At 39.3% G+C, this 26,641-nt stretch overlaps 1 protein-coding gene across 11 annotated transcripts in view; it reads right to left on the bottom strand.

Moving 5' to 3' along the window:
- The window catches only part of INPP4B (inositol polyphosphate-4-phosphatase type II B), a 717,808-nt gene that overhangs the window by 88,279 nt on the left and 602,888 nt on the right, over positions 1–26,641 (bottom strand). For all 11 annotated transcript variants that reach the window (XM_079920302.1, XM_079920301.1, XM_079920305.1 and 8 more), the window contains one exon: positions 24,394–24,553. In XM_079920302.1, coding sequence (XP_079776428.1) covers positions 24,394–24,553 — 160 coding nt within the window. The remainder of the gene's footprint in view (positions 1–24,393; positions 24,554–26,641) is intronic.

Here is a 26,641-nt window from a genome sequence, read left to right as displayed (position 1 = left end):
CCTATGCTGGAAACAATTTCTTGGACTTCATCTACAGTCTCCACATTTACTGGGTCATTAAATCAGTTCTACCACCATAGTAAGCCATCAAACACTCATCTTCCCCCTTGCCCTCTCCCATCATCATTCATCCATCTCCTTCGGACCACTTTCTATTCCGCTCCATAACTGACCCCTCTTCCTCCAGTCATATTCTACTCGAATCCTTTCTCAACAGAGTTGCTAGAGGGGGCTTTCTAATCAGTTTGAATCCCATCACTCACTCTTTCACTTCCTTAACTTAAACTATTTTAAACACACCAAAACATTCAGAACAAAGTCCCAAAGCATGACAGACCCTGCATTATCTGACCTCTGCCTACATGTTCAGTCTCATCTCTCAGAACTTTTTCACTTGAAGCCTTGAGTCCAGGTGAGCTGAACAACACGGATTTCCCCAAACCTGCTGTCTCTCATCTCAGTGTCTTTGCAAATCCTATCTCCAATCCTGGAGCACATACGTATCTTCCTGACAAACACTTTTATCTTCTCTGCAGACTCAACAGGGTTTCTCTCTTCCAGGAAGTCTTCTTGATTTTCCCCTTAATCCCCTCCTCCCCCCATCCCTGTTTACTAAAAGTTTGCATCACAGCTCCTTGCTCTTACTGTTCTAGAGCGATCCATGCTGTTCTGCAAGAAAGGAAGCTCACTGAGGGTGAGAAATTTCTGCTTTAATCACTGAATCTCCAGAAGCTAGCATAGCAGATATTCAGTTTTTAATTGAATGAGTAAAGTTATAATAAATATAACAAAAGTCTTTTAAGATATAGACATGTAAGAGAAAATCAAGTTTTTGACAATATTTGGAATTCGAATAGCTTTCCTTCAAATCAGGATACAAAACTGAAACCATCTGTGCTTTTTGTATGTCTAGAAATTTAACATGTTTCAATTATATAATTATGACTTTGGCATGTGAAATAGAAACAAGTTATATCCTATTGCAGTTTATTTGGAAATCAAACCCCTGACAAATGTCAAACATTATAAATTCCAGACTGTGTGCTATTCCATTAATATATAAATAGATTAACAGTAGTGGGAAAAACACAAATATGATTTAAAAGAAACAAGCGAATGCTGAAAAATTAATTATGAATCAAGATCTAAAATGGTATGACCGGGCTTCCCTGGTGACGCAGTGGTTTAGAGTCCACCTGCCGATGCAGGGGACACGGGTTCGTGCCCCGGTCCGGGAAGATCCCACATGCCACGGAGCGGCTGGGCCCGTGAGCCATGGCTGCTGAGCCTGCACGTCCGGAGCATGTGCTCCGCAACGGGAGAGGCCACAGTGAGAGGCCCGCGTACCGCAGAAAGAAAGAAAATAATAATAATAAATAAAAAAAAATAAAATAAAATAAAATAAAATGGTATGACCTTCTCAGTTTACAAAAGTGAATGATGTGAAAGGTCAATAATCAGTTAAAACCTTGGAAGAGTTATAGGTAGTGATGAAAAGAATCATAATCATTATTGTACCATATCTATTGTCACTTACTTATTTTATGTTGTGGTGAAATAGATTAGATGAAATAAACCAAAATGGGTGAAAGGATAATTAATGGCCCCAACTCAATAAAAAGATGTGTTCCTGTTAATACTCGATGTAAATGCTTATGTGATGCTATAATGCAAAATACATTAGGAATATTAGGAGTTCTTATTTTAAAATATTGTAGAATTAAGTGTTATGAGAGGAATAAAAAAAAACTAGAGAAAGGGGAATTCAATGAAGGCCTATTAAATCTGTAATCGTTTAATAAAGGAATCACTGTGGGCAGCCTAGGATGAAATACGAACCGTGGTTCAAGTACAACAGGCATTCGGTGACTATTGATTTTTATGTCATTAGTAGCTGTAAAAAGGGCAAATGGAGGTACATTAGACTTATTTTCAGAGTAAAAGACACATCAGTAGACACCAAGAAGGAATATTCGATATTCCTATTGTTTTCATATTTACATTCTTTTATCTCCCATTCTCTCCTACTCTCTAATTATTGTTCTCAATATGGATGTGCACACACACACAGACACACACACACACACACACAGAAAACGAATATCTCAATAAATTGGCCCAGATGTAGATCTTAAAAGATAACAGACTGAAAACCTATTTTGTTTTGTGCTGAGGTCTGCAGAGATCTACTGAAGAATTCTCCAACATAAGATAAAGCCTTGCGCAGTAGGTGGCGCTGTTTTACCAGGCTGAAGTAGAACTAACTTGGTCACTTACTCCATTCAGGTAACTGATTTATATACTCTTTTATATATTTGCACAGTTCCCAAACAGCAGGTACATGTTGTATGGGCACTTTGCATCCTACTCTCCTGTGTCAAGTGGTCAATAACCTGGCCAAAAGTGTAATAGGCTCTTTCTATTAGAAAATGGAAAATTAACTTTTTTCCCTTGGAAGATACTAAGTGACAGCTCAAATTAAATATAGCTGATGGTTTTCTTGAAGATCTTTAAAAGAGGAATCTTCACAGATTTCTTCATTAGCATCAGGATAATTTCTTTACTCACTTCTAAACCTATCTTCACACTTATCTAACCATTTGACTCAATCAGAAATTACAATGACATTAAAAAAGAGACAGAGAGATCACCTGATTTCTAGTCCTTCTAGAATAAAACTAAGGACCTGGAAAAATAAATAAATACACTGAAATTCTAAATCTAGGAGTGTTGTTAGGTATTTGTCTGACACTAGCAATATTCCAGTGTCTCTGTTTATTGTAATTATATATACTTTTTTATGGCTAAAAGTTAAGGAAAATGACAATATAAGAAAACATTAATGATGAATGAGAAAATTACAAGTTGGTGAGCAAGGTAGAATGGCTTAAAGATATTAATAAGCTTCCTATAAAGAAGCATACTTGAGAAAGCTAAAATTACATTTTTTTTTCTAGAAAAAAAGCAATTTAAGTTCAGCAGATAAAGGAAAACCTCACTGGCAAATGCAAATTGTGATAGCTTCAGGTTTTGTTCCCTGTTAATATTCACTCAGTGTAAATCTCAGGTTCTGAAATAAACACAACGGGGTGTGATAGGCCAAAGAAAGGCCAAAGTAGTCAGTTCATAAACAGCCTTTTTGCTCCAATGAGCATTCCAAATCACTCTCACAAAAGCAAAAGAAATGCTTTAGTTTTCTCTTTAAAAATATTTTTGGGGGCTTCCCTGGTGGCGCAGCAGTTAAGAATCCGCCTGCCAATGCAAGGGACAGGGGTTCAAGCCCTGGTCCAGGAAGATCCCACATGCCGTGGAGCAACTAAGCCCATGCACCACAACTACTGAGCCTGCACTCTAGAGCCCACGAGCCACAACTACTGAAGCCCGCATGTCTAGAGCCCGTGCTCCACAACAAGAGAAGCCACCGCAGTGAGAAGCGCGCACACCGCAACAAAGAGTAGCCCCCGCTCACTGCAACTAGAGAGAAAGCCCGCGTGCGGCAACGAAGTCCCAATGCAGCCAAAAATAAATAAGTTAAAATATATATATTTTTTGGGTAACAACAAAAAAAGCTGTAACTCCTGATGGTCCTGAGACCACTGTCAAATCCCTCTCAGCTTCCTGTCCCTCCATACTTACAATCTACATGGGGTTTATTTTGCCCTGAGGGGAAAACCATTTTCTGGGAGGGATAAAGATGGTGTTCGTTCTGCATTTTCTAGTCTAAGGAAGAAATCTTGAAATGCACACATCCACTCTTCTGAGTTTAGTTTCCTCACGTTTCAACTGAGATTTTACTCACACACACACACACACACACACACACACACACACACACACACACACTCCTGATATACCCAAGGACGCAGGGTAGCTCAGGGCTCACCACAATATAGTCACCGCACCTACACCTCTCACAGAAGCTAACTGGCCCAGCAGGCACATAAGCGCCCACATCGTTGATTCTATCCCCTGGGCTCCTTTTAGTGACAGAGGAAAATACGAAGAGAATGTTTTAGCGTCTCTATAAAAACTTGCTGAAACTCCTTAACCCTGAGACCAAGAAGCAGTCTTTCCTCAGGAAAGCATTAAAAAGCGTGTGGCTTTGCTGAGCTTATCCTGAGCTTTGTGAAGTGTGTTGGAAGGCATCCAAGCAGAGCCTGTTTTCCAGCTTCTCTAACGTATTCAAGTGAATTCACTGAAGGATTCAAAGAACGACTGCCGGGCACCCCCCTCACCTCCTCCACACACCATCTATTTCCTGTACAGGTTGTTCACGTCCTCTGAGCTCAATGGCTCTTAGGTTGCTCAGGAGAAAAAAAAAAGAGCCGAATACCAACCAATGGTAGCAGAGCATAATGCTCTCTTTCCAATTTCCGAGCCATTTTCTTCTCAGGTGCTTGGTCTCTTTCTCTCATTTAAGATAATGAACTTCACTTCAAGGAAGCTTGTAGCCATTGTTATTTTTGTTATCACCACTTTTTAGACATGGGGGTGGGGGGAAGAAAAGCTCACAGCTTGCATGCCCATTAAACTTTATGCAAGGAGATAAGAGAAGAAATGAGCCTGGCTCTTAGGATTCGCCTAAGTTAAGAAGATGATGAACTGTGAAGTCATTAGAATGGCCTTTAAGGAGGGTGATAAAATGTTCAAGGTTCTGAGAGGAACAGAGACCCATCCCACAGCTGACAGGGTTTTTATAGGATGCCCAAACCTCAGGTAGCACAGAACTGGCAGTGAGTTCAAGGCTGAGGGCTGGGAGTGGGTATATCATATCCCTGCCCATAGAGTCCTTGTTGGTTTTGAAGAGCTTATGTCCTCCGTCAACCCAGAGATGGCTACCTATGTGTCCCTCTGTCTTTTGGGTACAATTTTACAATGTGAACATCAGCACTGAGGGGTCAACTAATAATAAGTCTTCCTCTCCAGATACCTTCTAGCAGGACTCCTTTGTATACCTACACATGGCCAACTTTGGTCATAGACTCTAGACACCCGGCCATAGGAGGCCACCAACTATCAACCGTATCTCTGAGACAGAGGACACAGAAATGAGGCTGATCCAGACAACAGACAAGTAACCAGGGAAAGAAAAGCACCTGCTGAGGCTGCGCTGCCTAGAGTGACTTCCTTGGCCACTCAGAATGACCTCCTCCAAGTCTTCCTAACTCCTTGCCCACCTTTACAATCTGGTCCAGGAATTTAAAAAAAACCTGTATTTATCTTTCTTTAAAAAATGCTAACCTGTCTTCCTTATATCAATTTCCCCTCTTTTTTCACTGCCATCGTGAGAAATACATTCGTCCTTCAGTATCCATGGAGGATTGGTTCCAGGAACTCTTGCAAATACCAAAAACCAAGGATGCTCAAGTCCCTCCTATAAAATGGCACAGTACCATCATCCCTCCGTATCCGCGGATTCCACATCTGGGGATTCAACCAACTGTGGACGAGGAACCTGCAGATACAGAGGGCCGACTGTATCCGACAAATACAGCCTCTTCAATGGGAGGTCCTATGGTTGATACTAATATTAAAACTCATGGCCCCTACCATCAAGGAGCTTAAAATACAGAACCCATAAACTAATCTGGAGGAGGTCAGAAGCGGGACTGGAGGGGAGCGGGGAAGGGGCTGAGATGACTTTAAGCACGTGGAAAAGGCAGGAATAAAGGGGAAGTAAGTGTTGAGCCTGAAGCCGTAGGAAAAACCAATGGAAAACCAGGTGGGCAGTCACCATGGTAGACATAGGGAATGGAATAAGTAGGCGTGGGAGAGAAGAAGGAAAGTGCAGAGTATGGGTGAGCAGAGAGCCAAAAGCTAAGAAGCAAGGCCAAATCTAGAAATAATGAGTATCAGGTAGGGCAAGGTTAATGATAAGCCTGGAAGGAAGATCACATATAAATGTTGTACCTTCCTTTGCACCTAGTAGGAGCAGTTTTAAAGGCTCCAAGGGTATTCACACAGAAGACAAACGTGTATCTTCAAATGTTATCATCGTCGTGTCCAGTGAGCTATGATCCAAGGTAAGTGACTGACCTTGGCACCTTCCAGTTGTATGAGAAATGAGTGGACTGCTCAACTCGACACACTGCTAGGAGAAGAACAAAGGCAACTTTTCTCATGTCAAGGGAACATTATTTGTTTAAGTCCTGCCAGTCTGAGAACAATGTCATAAAACTTTCCAGTCTTGCTCTTAGAAAAACAGCAAAGGAAATGCATCAACTGATATCCTGCTTAAACTTCTCATTTCGCAGCACAAAGTTGAAAGCCTTAAGTAAATTCTGCTAAGGCAGTTTCCAGGAACTAAATCCATTAATCAAACAAGTTCTGCATTGGTTGCAGCACAAAAGTTTTGAATCAGAGTTTACAGTGGACCAGGAAGAGTCACATATTCACATTCCTTGAGCTTATTTTGCCTTTTGGCCTAAAAAAATCTGTAACCTCAGGACTCTGACCTACAAACACGCTGAGCTTTTAAGAATAAGTGCGTAGGTCATAGGTCATTGAGCAACCTAAAATCACCAATACATCTACATCAGACAGCTCTTGTCATTTAAATTTTGTCCAGTATCTAAGACTGAGAAAAGAGGGGTGGTGGATACTGAGTTGATGAAAGCCTGATTAGAGCACAGGCACCCAGAGGGGAAAAGAAGATACATTATCTACCCTGCAGCGAACTAGGTGAGTGTAGTAGTTCAAGGCCAGTAAAGTTCAAGGCCAGTGGAATACAGTGCATCCTTTTAAAAATTATTTCTACAGGGGCTTCCCTGGTGGCACAGTGGTTGAGAGTCCGCCTGCCGATGCAGGGGACACGGGTTCGTGCCCTGGTCCGGGAGGATCCCACATGCCACGGAGCGGCTGGGCCCGTGAGCCATGGCCGCTCAGCCTGCGCGTCCGGAGCCTGTGCTCCACAACGGGAGAGGCCACAACAGTGAGAGGCCCGCGTTACGCAAAAAAAAAAAAAAAAAAAAAAAAATTATTGCTACAAATCCAGCAAAGCTTCATGTAAACAGGTTCAACTTGTAAGTGCTGAGTAAGTAGGCAAGTAACCAAACATAACATAAACAGTACCATTTCTCACTCTATTCCATAATTATATGCCCCACAGTTCCCACATGGGATATATGAATCTTCTTTCTTTGACTATCTCAGTTTCTCTGTGGGAGTGAGTATCATCAGATTTATGAGAATGCTAAATAATATTTCAATTGTCATTATGAATACTTGGCAATTCTTAATTTCTGCATAAGGTACAATTCCATAGTAAACTTTTAAGAGATACCGATGGGATTGATTTTCATGAAGTTATCCCATAATACTGCTAATTTGTGTCTGATAAAACTTAACATTTTGTTCAAAGGGTGACAGCAAAAAATTATCTGTACAGAGTTAAGGTTAGAGATGCTTTTTCCTGGAAAGAACAGAAGCAGTGCAGCACCGTGGTTGAGGGGACAGGCTCTCAACTCAGAGCACCAGGGTTGGAATCCAGACGCTGCCACTACACTTGGTTCTACTCTTTCCATCTACAGTCAAATCTCAACGTAACAGCCTGGATGTTAAAATCTAAGTCAAATCAGGTTAATCCTCTGCTCAAAATCCTCCAATTACCTCTTGATTTTCTCAGAGTAATAGCCAAAGTCGATACAAAGACACTGCATAATCCTTCATCCAACAAGTTACCTCTAAATTCATCTTCTACTCTCTCCTCTTCACTTTTTCTGTTCAAACCAAACCAGCTTCTTTGCTGTTTCCTGATCATGGAAGGCATACTTATGCCTCAAGGTTTTTGCATTAGTTGTGTTCAACGCCTCAAATATCCTTACCCCAGGTATCCACATGGCTCACTTCCTTACCTCCTTGTGTCTTTGTTCAAACATCAACTTCTCAGTGAAGCTCGCACTGACTACAAAGCTTCAACAATATTCCAAAACCTTTTTACTTCACTCTATGTTTTTCCACAGCATTTGCCACTGTTAACATATTAGGTGATGCCCTTATTTCTTATGTTACTTTTTTATGTCGAGAGACGTAAAAAGAATACAAACTTCAGGATGTCAGGTGTTTTGTATGTTTTGTTCATTATTGTATCCCAGTGTCTACAATAGTGCCTGTATAGTAGATGCTCAACTAAAATATGTTGAATGACTGAAAGGAAAGAAAAAAAATCACTTTAAAAATAATGTGAGATGGATTAGAGGATGGGACCTTGAAGATGGCGGAAGAGTAAGACGCGGAGATCACCTTCCTCCCCACAGATACACCAGAAATACATCTACACGTGGAACAACTCCTACAGAACACCTACTGAAGGCTGGCAGAAGACCTCAGACCTCCCAAAAGGCAAGAAACTCCCCACGTACCTGGGTAGGGCAAAAGAATAAACAGAGACAAAAGGATAGGGACGGTACCTGCACCAGTGGGAGGGAGCTGTGAAGGAGGAAAAGTTTCCACACACTAGGAAGCCCCTTCGCGGGCAGAGACTGCGGGAGGCGGAGGGGGGAGCTTAGAAGCCGCGGAGGAGAGCACAGCAACAGGGGTGCGGAGGGCAAAGCGGGGAGATTCCCGCACAGAGGATCAGGGCCGACCAGCACTCACCAGGCCGAGAGGCTTGTCTGCTCACCCGCCGGGGCGGGCGGGGCTGCGAGCTGAGGCTCGGGTTTCGGTTTCGGACGGATACCAGGGAGAGGACTGGGGTTGGCGGCGTGAACACAGCCTGCAGGGGGTTAGTGCACCACGTCTAGCCGGGAGGGAGTCTGGCGAAAAGTCTGCACCTGCCGAAGAGGCAAGAGACTTTTTCTTCCCTCTTTGTTTCCTGGTGCGCAAGGAGAGGGGTTTAAGAGCGCTGCTTAAAGGAGCTCCAGAGACGGGCGCGAGCCACGGCTAAAAGCGCGGACCCCAGAGACGGGCGGGAGACGCTAAGGCTGCTGCTGCCGCCACCAAGGGGCCTGTGTGCGAGCACAGGTCACTCTCCACACCCCTTTTCCAGGGAGCCTGTGCAGCCTGCCACGGCCAGGGTCCCGGGTTCCAGGGACAACTTCCCCGGGAGAACGCATGGCGCGCCTCAAACCGGTGCAACGTCACGCCGGCCGCCGCAGGCCCGCCCCGCACGCAGTGCCCCTCCCTCCCCGCTTCCCCCCCCCCTACTCCGGCCTGAGTGCGCCACAGCCCCCGAATCAGCGGCTCCTTTAACCCCGTCCTGTCTGAGCAAAAAACAGACGCACTCCAGCGACCTACACGCAGAGGCAGGGCCAAATCCAAAGCTGAGCCCCTGTGAGCTGTGAGAACAAAGCAGAGAAAGGGAAATCTCTCCCAGCAGCCTCAGGAGCAGCGGATTAAAGCTCCACAATCAACTTGATGTACCCTGCATCTGTGGAATACATGAATAGACAACGAGTCATCCCAAATTGAGGAGGTGGGCTTCGAGAGCAAGATCTATGATTTTTTTCCCTTTTCCTCTTTTTGTGAGGGTGTATGTGTATGCTTCTGTGTGAGATTTTGTCTGTATAGCTTTGCTTCCAACATTTGTCCTAAGGTTCTATCCGTCCCCCCCCTTTTTTTTCTTTTGTAAATAAGTATTTTTTAATTCAATAACTTTATTATACTTTATTTTATTTTTACTGTATCTTCTTTCTTTCTGTCTTTTTTCCTTCTTTCCCTCCTTCCTTCCTTCCTCCCTCCCTCCCTCCCTCCTTTCTTTCCTTCTTGCCTTCCTGCCTTCTTTCCTTCTTTCCTTTCTTTCTTCCTTCCTTCCTTCCTTCCCTCTTTTCCTTCTTTCTTTCCTCATACTTCTACTAATTCTCTCTACTTTTTCTCCCTTTTATTCTGAGCCGTGTGGATGAAAGGCTCTTGGTGCTCCAGCCAGGAGTCAGGGCTCTGCCTCTGAGGTAGGAGAGCCAACTTCAGGACATTGGTCAACAAGAGACCTCCCAGCTCCACATAATATCAAATGGCGAAAATCTCCCAGAGACCTCCATCTTAACACCAGCACCCAGCTTCACTCAACGACCAGCAAGCTACAGTGCTGGACAACCTATGCCAAACAACTAGCAAAACAGGAACACAACCCCACCCATTAGCAGAGAGGCTGCCTAAAATCATAATAAGGCCACAGACACCCCAAAACACACCACCAGATGTGAACCTGCCCACTAGAGAGACAAGATCCAGCCTCATCCACCACAACACAGGCACTAGGCCCCGCCACCAGGAAGCCTACACAACCCACTGAACCAACCTTAGCCACTGGAGACAGACATCAAAAACAGCGGGAACTACGAACCTGCAGTCTGCAAAAAGGAGACCCCAAACACAGTAAGATAAGCAAAATGAGAAGACAGAAAAACACACAGCAGATAAAGGAACAAGATAAAAATGCACCAGACCTAACAAATGAAGAGGAAATAGGCAGTCTACCTGAAAAAGAATTCAGAATAATGATAGTAAGGATGATCCGAAATCTTGGAAATAGAATGGACAAAATGCAAGAAACAGTTAACAAGGACCTAGAAGAAATAAAGATGAAACAAGCAACGATGAACAACACAATAAATGAAATTAAAAGTACTCTAGATGGGATCAATAGCAGAATAACTGAGGCAGAAGAACGGATAAGTGACTTGGAAGATAAAATAGTGGAAATAACTACTGCAGAGCAGAATAAAGAAAAAAGAATGAAAAGAACTGAGGTCAGTCTCAGAGACCTCTGGGACAACATTAAACGCACCAACATTCGAATTACAGGGGTTCCAGAAGAAGAAGAGAAAAAGAAAGGGACTGAGAAAATATTTGAAGAGATTATAGTTGAAAACTTCCCTAATGTGGGAAAGGAAATAGTTAATCAAGTCCAGGAAGCACAGAGAGTCCCATACAGGATAAATCCAAGGAGAAATACGCCAAGACACATATTAATCAAACTGTCAAAAATTAAATACAAAGAAAGCATATTAAAAGCAGCAAGGGAAAAACAACAAATAACACACAAGGGAATGCCCATAAGGTTAACAGCTGATCTCTCAGCAGAAACCCTACAAGCCAGAAGGGAGTGGCAGGACATACTGAAAGTGATGAAGGAGAAAAACCTGCAACCAAGACTACTCTACCCAGCAAGGATCTCATTCAGATTTGATGGAGAAATTAAAACCTTTCCAGACAAGCAAAAGCTGAGAGAGTTCAGCACCCCCAAACCAGCTTTACAACAAATGCTAAAGGAACTTCTCTAGACAAGAAACACAAGAGAAGGAAAAGACCTATAATAACGAACCCAAAACAATTTAGAAAATAGGACAATTTAGTAATAGGAACATACATATCGATAATTACCTTAAATGTAAATGGACTAAATGCTCCCACCAAAAGACACAGATTGGCTGAATGGATACAAAAGCAAGACCCTTATATATGCTGTCTACAAGAGACCCACTTCAGACCTAGAGACGCATACAGACTGAAAGTAAGGGGATGGAAAAAGATATTCCATGCAAATGGAAACCAAAAGAAAGCTGGAGTAGCAATTCTCATATCAGACAAAATAGACTTTAAAATAAGGACTATTAAAAGAGACAAAGAAGGACACTACATAATGATCAAGGGATCGATCCAAGAAGAAGATATAACAATTGTAAATATTTATGCACCCAACATAGGAGCACCTCAATACATAAGGCAAATACTAACAGCCATAAAAGGGGAAATTGACAGTAACACATTCATAGTAGGGGACTTTAACACCCCACTTTCACCCATGGACAGATCATCCAAAATGAAAATAAATAAGGAAACACAAGCTTTAAATGATACATTAAACAAGATGGACTTAATTGATATTTATAGGACACTCCATCCAAAAACAACAGAATACACATTTTTCTCAAGTGCTCATGGAACATTCTCCAGGATAGATCATATCTCTGGTCACAAATCAAGCCTTGGTAAATTTAAAAAATTGAAATTGTATCAAGTATCTTTTCTGACCACAACGCCATGAGACTAGATATCAATTACAGGAAAAGATCTGTAAAAAATACAAACACATGGAGGCTAAACAATACACTACTTAATAACCAAGAGATCACTGAAGAAATCAAAGAGGAAATAAAAAAATACCTAGAAACAAATGACAATGGAGACACAACGACCCAAAACCTATGGGATGCAGCAAAAGCAGTTCTAAGGGGGAAGTTTATAGCAATACAAGCCCACCTTAAGAAGCAGGAAACATCTCGAATAAACAAAGTAACCTTGAACCTCAAGCAATTAGAGAAAGAAGAACAAAAAAAAACCCCAAAGCTAGCAGAAGGAATGAAATCATAAAAATCAGATCAGAAATAAATGAAAAAGAAATGAAGGAAACAATAGCAAAGATCAATAAAACTAAAAGCTGGTTCTTTGAGAAGATAAACAAAATAGATAAACCACTAGCCAGACTCATCAAGAAAAAAAGGGAGAAGACTCAAATCAATAGGATTAGAAATGAAAAAGGAGAAGTAACAACTGACACTGCAGAAATAAAAAAGATCATGAGAGATTACTACAAGAAACTCTGTGCCAATAAAATGGACAATCTGGAAGAAATGGACAAATTCTTAGAAATGCACAACCTGCCAAGACTGAATCAGGAAGAAATAGAAAATATGAACAGACCAATCACAAGCACTGAAATTGAAACTGTGATTAAAAATCTTACAACAAACAAAAGCCCACGACCAGATGGCTTCACAGGCGAATTCTATCAAACATTTAGAGAAGAGCTGACACCTATCCTTGTCAAACTCTTCCAAAATATAGCAGAGGGAGGAACACTCCCAAATTCCTTCTACGAGGCCACCATCACCTTGATACCAAAACCAGACAAGGATGTCACAAAGAAAGAAAACTACAGGCCAATATCACTGATGAACATAGATGCAAAAATCCTCAACAAAATACTAGCAAACAGAATCCAACAGCACATTAAAAGGATCATACACCATGATCAAGTGGGGTTTATTCCAGGAATGCAAGGATTCTTCAATATACGCAAATCTATCAATGTGATAAACCATATTAACAAATTGAAGGAGAAAAACCATATGATCATCTCAATAGATGCAGAGAAAGCTTTTGACAAAATTCAACACCCATTTATGATAAAAACCATGCAGAAAGTAGGCATAGAGGGAACTTTCCTCAACATGATAAAGGCCATATATGACAAGCCCACAGCAAACATCATCCTCAATGGTGAAAAACTGAAAGCATTTCCACTAAGATCAGGAACAAGACAAGGTTGCCCACTCTCACCACTCTTATTCAACATAGTTTTGGAAGTTTTAGCCACAGCAATCAGAGAAGAAAGGGAAATAAAAGGAATCCAAATCAGAAAAGAAGAAGTAAAGCTGTCACTGTTTGCAGATGACATGATACTATAAAGAGAGAATCCTAAAGATGCTACCAGAAAACTACCAGAGCTAATCAATGAATTTGGTAAAGTAGCAGGATACAAAATTAATGCACAGAAATCTCTGGCATTCCTATATACTAATGATGAAAAATCTGAAAGTGAAATCAAGAAAACACTCCCATTTACCATTGCAACGAAAAGAATAAAATATGTAGGAATAAACCTACCTAAGGAGACAAAAGACCTGTATGCAGAAAATTATAAGACACTGATGAAAGAAATTAAAGATGATACAAATAGATGGAGAGATATACCATGTTCTTGGATTGGAAGAATCAACATTGTGAAAATGACTCTACTACCCAAAGCAATCTATAGATTCAATGCAATCCCTATGAAACTACCACTGGCATTTTTCACAGAACTAGAACAAAAAATTTCGCAATTTGTATGGAAACACAAAACACCCCGAATAGCCAAAGCAATCTTGAGAACGAGAAAAGGAGCTGGAGGAATCAGTCTCCCTGACTTCAGACTATACTACAAAGTAATCAAGACAGTATGGTACTGGCACAAAAACAGAAACATAGATCAATGGAACAGGATAGAAAGCCCAGAGATAAACCCACGCACATATGGACAACTTATCTTTGATAAAGGTGGCAGGAATGTACAGTGGAGAAAGGACAGCCTCTTCAATAAGTGGTGCTGGGAAAACTGGACAGGTACATGTAAAAGTATGAGATTAGATCACTCCCTACAACCATACACAAAAATAAGCTCAAAATGGATTAAAGGCCTAAATGTAAGGCCAGAAACTATCAAACTCTTAGAGGAAAACACAGGCAGAACACTCTATGACATAAATCACAGCAAGATCCTTTCTGACCCACCTCCTAGAGTAATGGAAATAAAAACAAAGATAAACAAATGGGACCTAATGAAACTTCAAAGCTTTTGCACAGCAAAGGAAACCATAAACAAGACAAAAAGACAACCCTCAGAATGGGAGAAAATATTTGCAAACGAAGCAACTGACAAAGGATTCATCTCCAAAATTTACAAGCAGCTCATGCAGCTCAATAACAAAAAAACAAACAACCCAATCCAAAAATGGGCAGAAGACCTAAATAGACATTTCTCCAAAGAAGATATACAGACTGCCAACAAACACATGAAAGAATGTTCAACATCATTAATCATTAGAGAAATGCAAATCAAAACTACAATGAGATATCATCTCACACCAGTCAGAATGGCCATCATCAAAAAATCTAGAAACAATAAATGCTGGAGAGGGTGTGGAGAAAAGAGAACACTCTTGCACTGCTGGTGGCAATGTGAATTGGTTCAGCCACTATGGAGAACAGTATGGAGGTTCCTTAAAAAACTACAAATAGAACTACCATATGACCCAGCAATCCCACTACTGGGCATATACCCTGAGAAAACCAAAATTCAAAAAGAGTCATGTACCAAAATGTTCATTGCAGCTCTATTTACAATAGCCCAGAGATGGAAACAACTTAAGTGCCCATCATCAGATGAATGGATAAAGAAGATGTGGCACATATATACAATGGAATATTACTCAGCCATAAAAAGAAATGAAATGGAGCTATTTGTAATGAGGTGGATAGACCTAGAGTCTGTCATACAGAGTGAAGTAAGTCAGAAAGAAAAAGACAAATACCGTATGCTAACACATATATATGGAATTTAAGAAAAAAAAAATGTCATGAAGAACCTAGGGGTAAGACAGGAATAAAGACGCAGACCTACTGGAGAACGGACTTGAGGATATGGGGAGGGGGAAGGGTGAGCTGTGACAGGGCGAGAGAGAGTCATGGACATATACACACTAACAAAAGTAAGGTAGATAGCTAGTGGGAAGCAGCCTCATGGCACAGGGATATTGGCTCGGTGCTTTGTGACAGCCTGGAGGGGTGGGATAGGGAGGGTGGGAGGGAGGGAGACGCAAGAGGGAAGACATATGGGAACATATGTATATGTATAACTGATTCACTTTGTTATAAAGCAGAAACACACCATTGTAAAGCAATTATGCCCCAATAAAGATGTTAAAAAAATAATAATGTGACATCTTTATAATCGTAAAACTTCAGAACTGGAAGGGACCTTAAAAATTTGCAGATGATCTGTATTTTACCAACAAAGAAAGTGAGGTCCAGAGAATTTAAGCAATGTGTCAAAGGTCATGCAGCCAAATTAGTAAACTGTGGACTTGCCAAGTATCTTGGCTCTGGGTCAAGTGTTGTTTTGTTACATCATAATTCACGGCACAATTTTTAAGGGAAACAACATTAATTTTCTGATAAGACTAAATGTTCAACAATGTCATAGGGTACAATTATTATTGGAGTTCTAAGTTTATAATAAAAATATTTGTGTCATCTTTTATTTTTTAGCAAGTTTTAATTTTAACTTGTAAGTGTATTTTAAAAGTTGTCTCACCTACTGACCTGTGAGTTTAGAAAAGCCTCATTCATTGATGTTTCTTTCCCAATGGAATTGTAAACATTCATGTGTAGAAATTCATGGACTCCAGGAATGTTAAGTGCAAGTTCGAGGATATAATGATTTTCAAGCATGTATGCATAAATATGCACGAACACTGAAGATAGTCAATAATACCAAGAAAACCTAAGCATTTCTTGTCTGGTAGCAGTTATAGATCAAGGTGACTATGCGTTGGACTCTACTTGCCAAGAATCATGTTAGGCTCTGGAGATTCAAGAGCAAATCAAAAATACTTGGCATATTTTCTCACAGAGCCAAGACTAGTAGGGGAAATAATATTTAAAACAGCATTACCAATAAATCAGAGATACAGAGGCTGCAAACTAGTGGCCCATGAACAGCTTCATTTGGCCCTCAAATGTATTTTATTTGGCCTTCCTCACATTGTAATAATTTTTAAAAAATCTATTATCAACCTTTAAAAAATTGGAATTTTTATATAAAAATTCAGTCACTTGAAGAATCAGAAGATGTGGTAAATAACTTTAGGTCCAGATTCCCCCATGGGAATGACTGGCTAGAGCTGTAGCAGTGGCCCTCTTTGTAGGGACATTTACTTCCTAGTTTGCTCCAGTGTCCATCAATTTCACCTGACTCGTTCACGTTAACCTGCACGATGACTGTGGGCCTTTGTACTTACAACCCTTGTAGAAAGCATGATTCCATCATGTGCAGAATCCAGTGAAAAATAAAATTGTGAGACTTTGGTTCAAAAAGCAGTAAACAAGCTTTTTTTTTTTCTTTCTTTCTTTCTTCCTCAGTGGTACCTCTCTCGACCCATCACGGTGATTTCTATTTACTCTTTCATGTCATAGTCCTTTGGGTATGGGGATGTTTCCGTGAAGAGCTTCAAAGGCACCCAGACTGACCCTGACTCTCCAGCACTCACACCCAGGTCCCTTAGCAGGTGAGGGTGGGAATGGGAGATGGTCACTGGACTGGGACAAGGATGGGGAAGCTAGGCAGGCACTGGAGAACCAGGGAGAGAGAACTGGAGATGAACCAAGTCTCCAAGTTCCAGGCATAGCCTTCTTTGCCCATTATTTACTTATAACACAAAGCTAACACTATTTAAAAAAAAAAGGCAAGATGGTGAACATAGAGCATTAAACCCAGAGCAAAGGGTCCTGCTGACTGAGGAATTCTGTGCACTTGCAAGTGGTCCCCCGCTTGTAACACCAACTCTGGTCTGAAAGATCAGAAAAGGTGCCCCAGAAGATGTGCAGACTGAGCCTGTGGACAGTAGAGGTGGGCAAACATTTGAAAGCCTGGCATTGAAAAGCACAAGGTGAGCTCTCCAAAGAGTCCAGTGTGGCTGGATCAGGAAGCTTGAGGTAGGGTGACATGAAGAAGATGGCAAAGCACTTGAAGAGGCAAGTGGGAGTCTGGGAATTTAGGGCCTTGTAAGATAAGGAGAAAACGTAACCAACAAGTGAAGCATTAGCTATGACTACCTGGGAAATCATTCATCAAGATATTAAGAGCAAACATAAAGGCAAGTAAACACATGCAAAACTGCTCTTAAAATTGAAGCATTCCTTGTCCAACAGTTATTCTGCAGACCCAGTTCTTTCTGACAAATTCAATCAGGGATCACTCTGTCTGGAAGGGAGGCAGGGATGGAAAGCTTAGCAAAGTGCATGTCACAGAAATGCGAGTGCAGTCAGTTTTAACTATTAAGGTGACTATTTCCTCTCTTTTCCCTCATTTGGTCTCCAAGTTGCATTTGATTTTCATCCCTTGGTGCTTCCTACTCCTCGGCCGAGGGCAATCTCCGCACCCCAAGGCTCTGTATTAGGGATTATGCTCATTTTTTCCTTTCTTTCTCTTTTCATTTTATCCAGTTTCATCTACCTATCTGCTGAAGACTCCCAAATGGATACTTCCTCTTCCACTTTCTTTATCTTGTAGATGCTGTCTTTGGAAAAATCTCTGTGTATCTCCTTTCAAATACAAGTTGCTCAGCCACCAGACTGCAAGAACACGACGATGACTGAGTGTATTTCTAGATACAGTGCCTGGCATAGAATAGATGCTCAAATAATATCTATCAATTGAATGAAAGGATCTTCCTCTTTGTCTTCCAACTAACATGTATTTGGTATGTTAAGCCATAAGGCTTAACGCCATGAACTGTTTTAGATATATTTAGATATAATTGTGTCAACTGATTAATTGTTCTATTCATTACTTATTTCAGGTGTATTAGGAAGATAGCTACTCTGGCCAACCAAAGGTAAAGATAGGAAAAAAGATTTGCTAAAAAACGTGATTTGCTAAAACCTTGGATTTGTCCCTATTTGGAGTACGGGGAGGGGAATTTTTCAGACGACTGATCTTTGGCATTCGCTAGTCATGGATAATTGGTGATAAATTACTGATAAATTCTTGGTAGTTACCAGACAATTGTGTTAACTGGAGGCAGGCAGCGATAAACTAAAAGATGTGGGGGAAAAATAAATTCTCAGATCCCAAGGCATGTGCCTGCCAGTTAGAAGAAAATTATGCATTGGGGAAGAACGTGAGAATCAAGGAACATGAAAGTAACCAGTGGTACGTGAACTAATTCTGTGATCTCCAGGGATGTTTATCTCCTTTGTATGAGGAAGCAGTGATGACTTGAAGCCAGCATGGGCTCATCTGGGAAAATTATGGCACAGGAACTTCATCTCATTTTTGATAGGGCTTACAGCTAGGTAGATTAGAAAAACGTATTCAATGACATAGGGTATTTGGCCTTTCACAGGGCAGTTCATGACACCTGTGTGAAAAACAGAGCAATACAGGCCATGCAATAACACAAATGGGTCAATACATAGCCGGATCAACACACATCCCCAAAGAGTAGTGATTAACAAGTGTATTTCAATGCATACAATTCTTTTTAGTAATATGCCTCAAGGATATATATTTATCTCTGTTTTCCCATCATTTTTATCTGTTACTTCTGCGAGTGGACAGGAAATGTTTCCAAGATGTGAAGAAAATAAACCTGAGTAGGGTAGGGCAGTAGATATGATGGATGAAAGAAACAGGTATTTATTAGCATGTACGCAAAAGTGTACTATATTACTGTTGTGGGTTTAGACACCAATCTCTTCAGGAGAATTGAAATAGACCGTGTCTTAATCTCCTTGTGCTCCTAATATTTCACAATGTCTAGCACAGAGTGGTGCTTAAATATTACTTGAATTTTGAGAAGCCTGAAGGATAGGTCCAATTTAGCAGGGTTTATGGATTTCAATGAAGTTAATAGTAAGATACGACTGTCAAAATAGCAAATGTAAGCTTAGATATCAATAATAGAATAGTATCTAAAAGTAGAGAAGTGGTCCTCCTGTGTTACTCTGCACTTGATGCTAAACCTTTGAAAAATGACCAAAACAGTGGCAATTCAAAAAATAATATGATGGTTGCTTTCAGATATGTTAGGCTATAATGTGCAAAAAGGAAAGTAAATTTGTTCCGTTTGTTGTAAATGATTAGATCTGGGCTAGCGGGTAAAATTAAAGAAAACGTATTTAGATCAACATCTGGAGTGTGCCATTTTAGGACATATAAAACGGTTTCTATCAGTGGAGATGTGTATCACAGGCTAGGGGAAAATTGGCAGATACTACAGATAAGCGTCTTAACATAATTTAGCAGGTTTAATTACATAATCCTTAAGGGCACATCAAAATCTAAGATTCTAAATTCACTGGTTTTATCGTTGAGTCCTCAAATTTATTATGAAATTGAAAGCATGTGGTATTACACATACAGAAGATGCTTATAAGTATGTTTAAGTGTACAAAAAAATAAAAGGACAATCTTGTTTATTAAGAAAGTATAGGAATATATATAAGCCATGGGAGTTTGGAACAGTTAATCTATTATTTGTGCTCAGAACAGTAGAGAAAGTTTTACTTCTCTCAGCACTATTTGTAGTAAGTTCCAAATTTATGAAGTAAGATATACTGCCAAATCCTGGATCTAAAACAAACAAAAATACCTTCAAAACTACAGGTTTAAAACATTATTAAATTGATACAGTATAAAAATAAAAATCTGCAACTTGAAAAGAGAAATATCTGCAGGTTATAGAGGAACATAAAGAAATGAATAAATGTAGCAACAATTCAGAAGACCATCTGTTTAACCAACAAAGAAACACCAACTATGGTTATAATGTAAAAATAAAATGATGGTAAAGAAAGAAAAACTGACTGTCTAAAGGTTAATTATGAGATTTCAAAATGTATACCAGGGCTTCCCTGGTGATGCAGTGGTTGAGAATCCACTGCCAATGCAGGGGACACGGGTTCGAGCACTGGTCCGGGAAGATCCCACATGCCGTGGAGCAACCAAGCCCGTGCACCACAGTTACTGAGCCTGCGCTCTAGAGCCCACGACCCACAACTACTGAGCCTGTGTGCCACAACTACTGAAGCCCGCGTGCCTAGAGCCCATGCCCCGCGACAAGAGAAGCCACTACAATGAGAAGCCTGCGCACTGCAATGAAGAGTAGCCCCCGCTCGTTGCAACTAGAGAAAGCCTGCGTGCAGCAGCAGAGACCCAATGCAGCAAAAACTAAATAAATAAACTAAATTTAAAAAAATGTATCCCAATATAAAACACAATAGTCAAAAGCACATGAACAAAATTTGACTAAATCCACTGATTAATTGATCAGAAGTTGATCAAAATTAGTGTATTGACTAAAATTGATTAAAAATATCTGCAGAACTTAAGTATAAGGAAAAACTAATCAAATGTGAGGAAAATAATCACTAATAAATGATGTGACAACAAATCTCTATCAGTATTTAGCACCTTATATAGAACAATGAACTCTAGATGACTCAAATCACTCACTGAGTCAATTTATTAATTAACTATAAAAGGAAAAGAATGTAATGATTTTCCACCCCAGCTATGGGCTGGGGATAAATTTGGTGCTATTGAAGAAATGGATTTAATTACCAAAATAATTTTTTGAAATATAGTATTAAGTTATATAATGTCAAGTCACAAATAATCAGATATTACAATATGATTTTTTTCACCCCAAATGGCATGAAATCAGTGAAAATATTTAAGCCTGGGAAGTTAAAAGAGTGTTCACAGGTACTGCTGGTAAGAGTACCTATTGTTACAAAGAACCATCAAAATGTCCCAACCCACCCAGATGTTGGTTTCTAAACGCTATTCTCCAGTAAAAGAAACCAGGGTTCCTTAGAAAATAGCTGAACCTAGAGTTGGGGCAAATACAGATCAGACTAGAGTAAGTCCCTCATGATACCAGAGAATAAGGGAGTGAATAAAAACGTAAGAAAGTAAGTAAGAAAGTATGTAGCCTGTAGCAGCAGAAGCTGTCAAAAGGCCACTGAGAGCTCCCAAGAGCTAACTCTAGAACAATTGGAGTCCAAAATAAATAATAACACTATTGGTTTATAAACCAAAGAATAAAATTATTCACAAGTCCACACTGATATAAACAAGTAATTGTATAAATAACTACATTGGAGAGAAGGGGTAACTCTTCCTTACAAGATAATTCCACTTGTAGCAATCTAACTTAGGGGACAATTTCTGAGATGTAGTTAAAGATTTACATATTCAAAGATGCTTACATGTTAATTGTAGCATTATTATAATAATTAAATATCTAAAATAATGGTTTCTCTTTTGATGAATTAGTTTATAGTCATTATAATTTCATTATTTCCAGAGAATATTTATCAGGAAATACTCATAATATAATGACATGCAGGATATCAAGAAGAACATCTGTATTTATATTGTGCACTCCAGTTTGGTTACTCTGTGTGTGTGTGTGTGTGTGTGTGTGTGTGTGTGTGTGTGCATAAACACAAGATATATTCAAATGTCTGATGGAAATAAAAATCGTATGCAATCCTATTTGTTTTCCTTCTCAAATTTTTAAAATTAATATTTCTAATAAAATTTTAAAATACAGGTAAATTGAGGCACATATCATTAGTGAATGTATATCTCAAATATCTTTGTCTGAAATAGTTTGGGGGGAGTAGTATAGGTAAATATGTGACTTTAGCTTGTTTGCTTTATATTAGTTCAGAAAGCCACTATGTATTAATTTCTTAACTGCATTGTTTTATGGGTAGAAACTGAAAGTGATTTTTCCCAACCTTAAGAGGAAGAGTAAAATAAGAATAATAAGCATTATTATTTTTATTATTTAATAAAAAGTTGTTATTAAATAACTGACTGAGCTAATCAATCCCACTCCAAATATGCAGTAACATCCATAATATATTTTAAGTATACTTGAGCACACACTCATTTGTAAGACGTCTATTTATCTTTGTTAAGCATCCTCTTTTATGTACCACTATCCTTGCCAAAACGTAAGTACTATACACAATCGTCTAACACACAAAATGTTAACAAAAGATTTAACTTAGAATTATTTGATGATACTATATTGAATAATTTTCAGACCAAAGTATAGATTTTATTTTGCGCATTTAAATAGTGTCTTGTCTCCTAAAAATGTTTCTAACACAAAAAAGAATGGATGAAATAAACATGGATAATAAAATAGAAATAATAAAATCAGTTACAGGGCACTGTGTTGTAATTTGACTCTAACCATCTACAAAGCTGATCAAGTCGTGAATTCTACTTTGGGAGCAAATTCCACCTGGTTTTAGACTATATCCAAATAATGCTTTACATTCAAATGAAGGTGATTCATCTAATTTTACAGATGATTTATCTACCAAATGTTTTTACTTTTTAACTGGAAACTTTGATCGCACAATACAATCTTCTGAAAAAATATAAGATATGAATAAATGCATAATTTCAAATACTTTGGAACTCTATTCTCATCAATGAGAAGTTTTGGGGAACATGAAAACAAAAAGATGTGGCCAAATTCAGTATCCCTTAATCTCTTAATCTTACTAAAGATTATTATGCCTTGAACACCCATCAATGGACAAAACAAGTCACTAATATGGATTCTGCTTCTTTACCTCATTTTCCAGAGCACAGCACAGTGTCTGGCTCATCACTGATGGTCAATAAATATTCAGTTAAAGAACATTGAAGTATACTAATTCCTTTTGACGTAAGTTATGGCAGGCTTTCATTTTGATTCATGTAAAGTTATGGACCTGGACTAGTTTCATTAATAAAACTGATATTATTTTTAAAACGTTATAGGAAATCAGAAAAAAACCTGATATTATTTTTTAAAAATCCCCATATACAGTTAGATCAAGTAGAACATAAAGAACACCAGTGTAAACTTTCTACCTACATAACCGTACTCTAGAGGATTAGGACCATCTACAGTAAGCAAACTTTAGAAAGCCATTGTTTACAAAAGTGATTTGGAAATGGTTCTACTGTTAATCAGGTGATGAAAGATTGATGTTTCCCATAATTAAACTCCTGATGAAAATGTGAGTAATGAAAAATCAGGAAAACAAATTGAGAAAACAAATTTAATTTGATAAGCATCCACATTTTATTATGACTCATTTTCCTTAAGGAAAAGGAAAAGGAAAAGGAAAAGCAGATTTTGGAAGAAGAGGATAGGGCAACACTTTTTCTTTCCAAACACTTAAGCCTCTAGCTGGGACCACTCTAAGAGCAGTTCTTACCATCATAGAGAAATGCAGGTATCTGTCTTAGTTTTTGTTGTCAAAATTAATTAAATTAACGAAAAATTTTAACAAAAGAAGCCATTTATAGGGATGCAACTGTAGTGAAAATTCTAATTATCATGTTTGCTAGTCAATAAGCTATACATTTGAAAGTATCCCTCTCTCTCTATATATATGTGTGTGTGCGCGCGCGTGCTTGTGTGTGTGTGTGTCTATCTACAGAGACTAGACACCCATGTGTATGCATATGTATGCATCTGTGTGTGTGTGTACATATACATATATCCATGAAAGTCTAGACCCTGTGAAAATATGTCTTTGGAATAACACACAAAAACATTCTTCTTATACAGAATTAAAACTTCTTATATGTTTTTGAAATAATTCACAAAATCACTCCTCAGAATAAGGCAAGGAACATTTTTATCATACTGACTTCTTTTCAGGAACCATTTTGAGATACTGTGTCCTGAGATCCCTCAAAGTTTCTAAGCGTTTTCAGATGCTTGTTTTTCTTCCTAATACAATTTTGGAGGAATGTGTAAAAGTAGATTAAACTATGTCAGACTCTTTAAAAGAAAACACTGTTCTCCTTTCAAGAGGGCTTTTATGAAGCAAAAACAAAACAAAAACGAGCATTGCAAGGAGTTCTGAAAACACAACTGTGATGCAATTTGATAAATAGCCTTCCATCACCCCAGCCAGGGCAGTGGAAAAACACTCTATCAGCACTTTCATCTAAGGCACTGCTGACTCCTCTTTTTCGATCCCATTGTATCTTGGCTTCCTCATTTTGGTTACTCGTCAATGACCGGAAAAAAAATGATTCCTTACCCTGTGGATGAGTTATGACGGAGTCCCCTAGAGAATGGCCCTTTTCTCCATCTTTGCCGCTGCCATCGTCTCCTTCACCGCTGCCGTCTCTTTCAATCAGTTTATCCACCATAGCAATAATGCAGTTCAGGCTCTTGCCCACGTGGGCCCACACCCTATCCTGAAAAGAGCATGAGTATCACTACACATTTTTATTGCAAAACCGAGATCAGGCAAAATCAGATGAATCCACCTGAGAGCAGCAGGTAGAGGAACAAATCATAAGGATGCAGACTGAGCAGCTCTAATACCCCCATTAATTTGGCCAAATTATGGATAGACAAGAAATCTACTTTCTCCTAATAAAGAATAATTTAAGTGTTGTGAATCTTTTTATTTAGTCCATTATTTTTCCTCTGTCATAAAGCAATGATGAACTACCGAATGGCATGAATCCATAATTGAGCACCAGTTACAACATTTTACGCTGGAGATGTCTATTTTCTTTATCAATACTTAGTAAGAAAGCAGAGATATACCAATATTTTTAAAGAATGACCGGCGCTTGCATTCAAACTTCTTGTTTTTCTTTTTATTGTGATAATATATACATAATGGCAAAGTTGACCATTTTAACCTTGTGGCCTCTCCTGTTGCGGAGCACAGGCTCCGGACGCGCAGGCTCAGCGGCCATGGCTCACGGGTCCAGCCGCTCCGCGGCATGTGGGATCCTCTCGGATAGGGGCACGAACCCATGTCCCCTGCATCGGCAGGCGGACTCTCAACCACTGCGCCACCAGGCAAGCCCCATTTTAACCATTTTTAAGGGTACAGTTCAGCGGCGTTAAGTACATTCACATTGTTGTGCAGCCACCACCACCATCCATCTCCAGGAATTTTTCATCTTCCCAAACTGAAATTTTGTACCGTGTAAACATGAACTTCCCATTCTTCCTTCTCCTCATCCCTGGCAACCACCACTCTACTTACTGTCTCTAAGGATTTGACTGTTCTAGGTATTAGAAGTTCTTAAACTGTGATCTTCAGATCACTTCTAACAGAATGACTTAGAGAATTAAAATGCAGTTCCCGGGATGCCACAAGTCAGTCAGAACAGCTTGGGATTAACATATATGCACTACTATATATAAAATAGATAATCAACAAGAACCTACTGTATAGCACAGGGAACTCTACTCAATATTCTCTAATAACCTATATGGGAAAAGAATCTGAAAAAGAACAGATATATGTATATGTATAACTGAACCACTTTGCTGTACACCTGAAACTAACACAACATTGTAAATCGACTAGACTCCAATATAAAATAAAAGTCAAATTAAAAAAAAAGAACCATTGGGAACTCTAAGTTGAAATTTCGAGAAGCTCTTCAGGTGCTTCTGACCACACTAAGTATGAGAATTTCTACTCAATATTATGTGCTTCATCTGCATAATAAGTCACTTTGGCTGATGTAAGTCTAAGAAGCAGCCCCTACCACTAGGGAGCCTCTCGGTCACTGGTCACTAATCTTCCTAAGTTCTGATTAGCAACCATTTCTGTCAAGGGCAACACGTAACACTGAATTTTTTGAGTCATAAAAATTTCTATTTTTAAGAATAAAGGTTTTAATATAGTTATCATCGTGGTAGCCAATCATTCCTGGCTTCCCTTCTTGCTTCTCTTTCCACATCATTCAGATGGAGGCACTGACGCCCTATCTGTGAGGTTAATTTTATGAATCCACCTGACTGGGTCACAGGATACCCAGATATTTGGCCAAACGTTACTTTACGGGTGTGTCTGTGAGAGCATTTGCAGATAAAATTAGCATTTGAATTGGTGGACTCAATAAAGCGTTTTTCCCCCTTCCCCCAAATGAGGGTGGGCATCATCTAATCCACTGACAGCCAGAATAGAGCAAAAAGGTAGAGGAAAGAGAAATTTGACCCTTTCTGCTTAATTGTTTGATCTGGGACATCAATCTTCTGCCCTCGGTGCTCTTTTTCTTTTTTTAATAACTAAAAAATTAACCTTTATTTTTTGATATCATTTATATCCAGTCAGTTTCCAAGTTTCTTCTACTTGTTTTTGTTTATAGCTGATTTGTTTAAATCCAGATCAAAATAAGATGTATGTGTTACATTTAGTTAGTAAATCTCTTGTCTCTTTTTTATTTTTTTAAAATTTTTTTACATCTTTATTGGAGTATAATTGCTTTACAATGGTGTGTTAGTTTCTGCTTTATAACAAAGTAAATCGGTTA

Source organism: Stenella coeruleoalba (assembly GCF_951394435.1).
Source record: "Stenella coeruleoalba genome assembly, chromosome: 4".
Taxonomy (NCBI): domain Eukaryota; kingdom Metazoa; phylum Chordata; class Mammalia; order Artiodactyla; family Delphinidae; genus Stenella; species Stenella coeruleoalba.
Note: the sequence above shows the minus strand (reverse complement) of the source record. Positions and strands in the feature narration are given on the sequence as shown.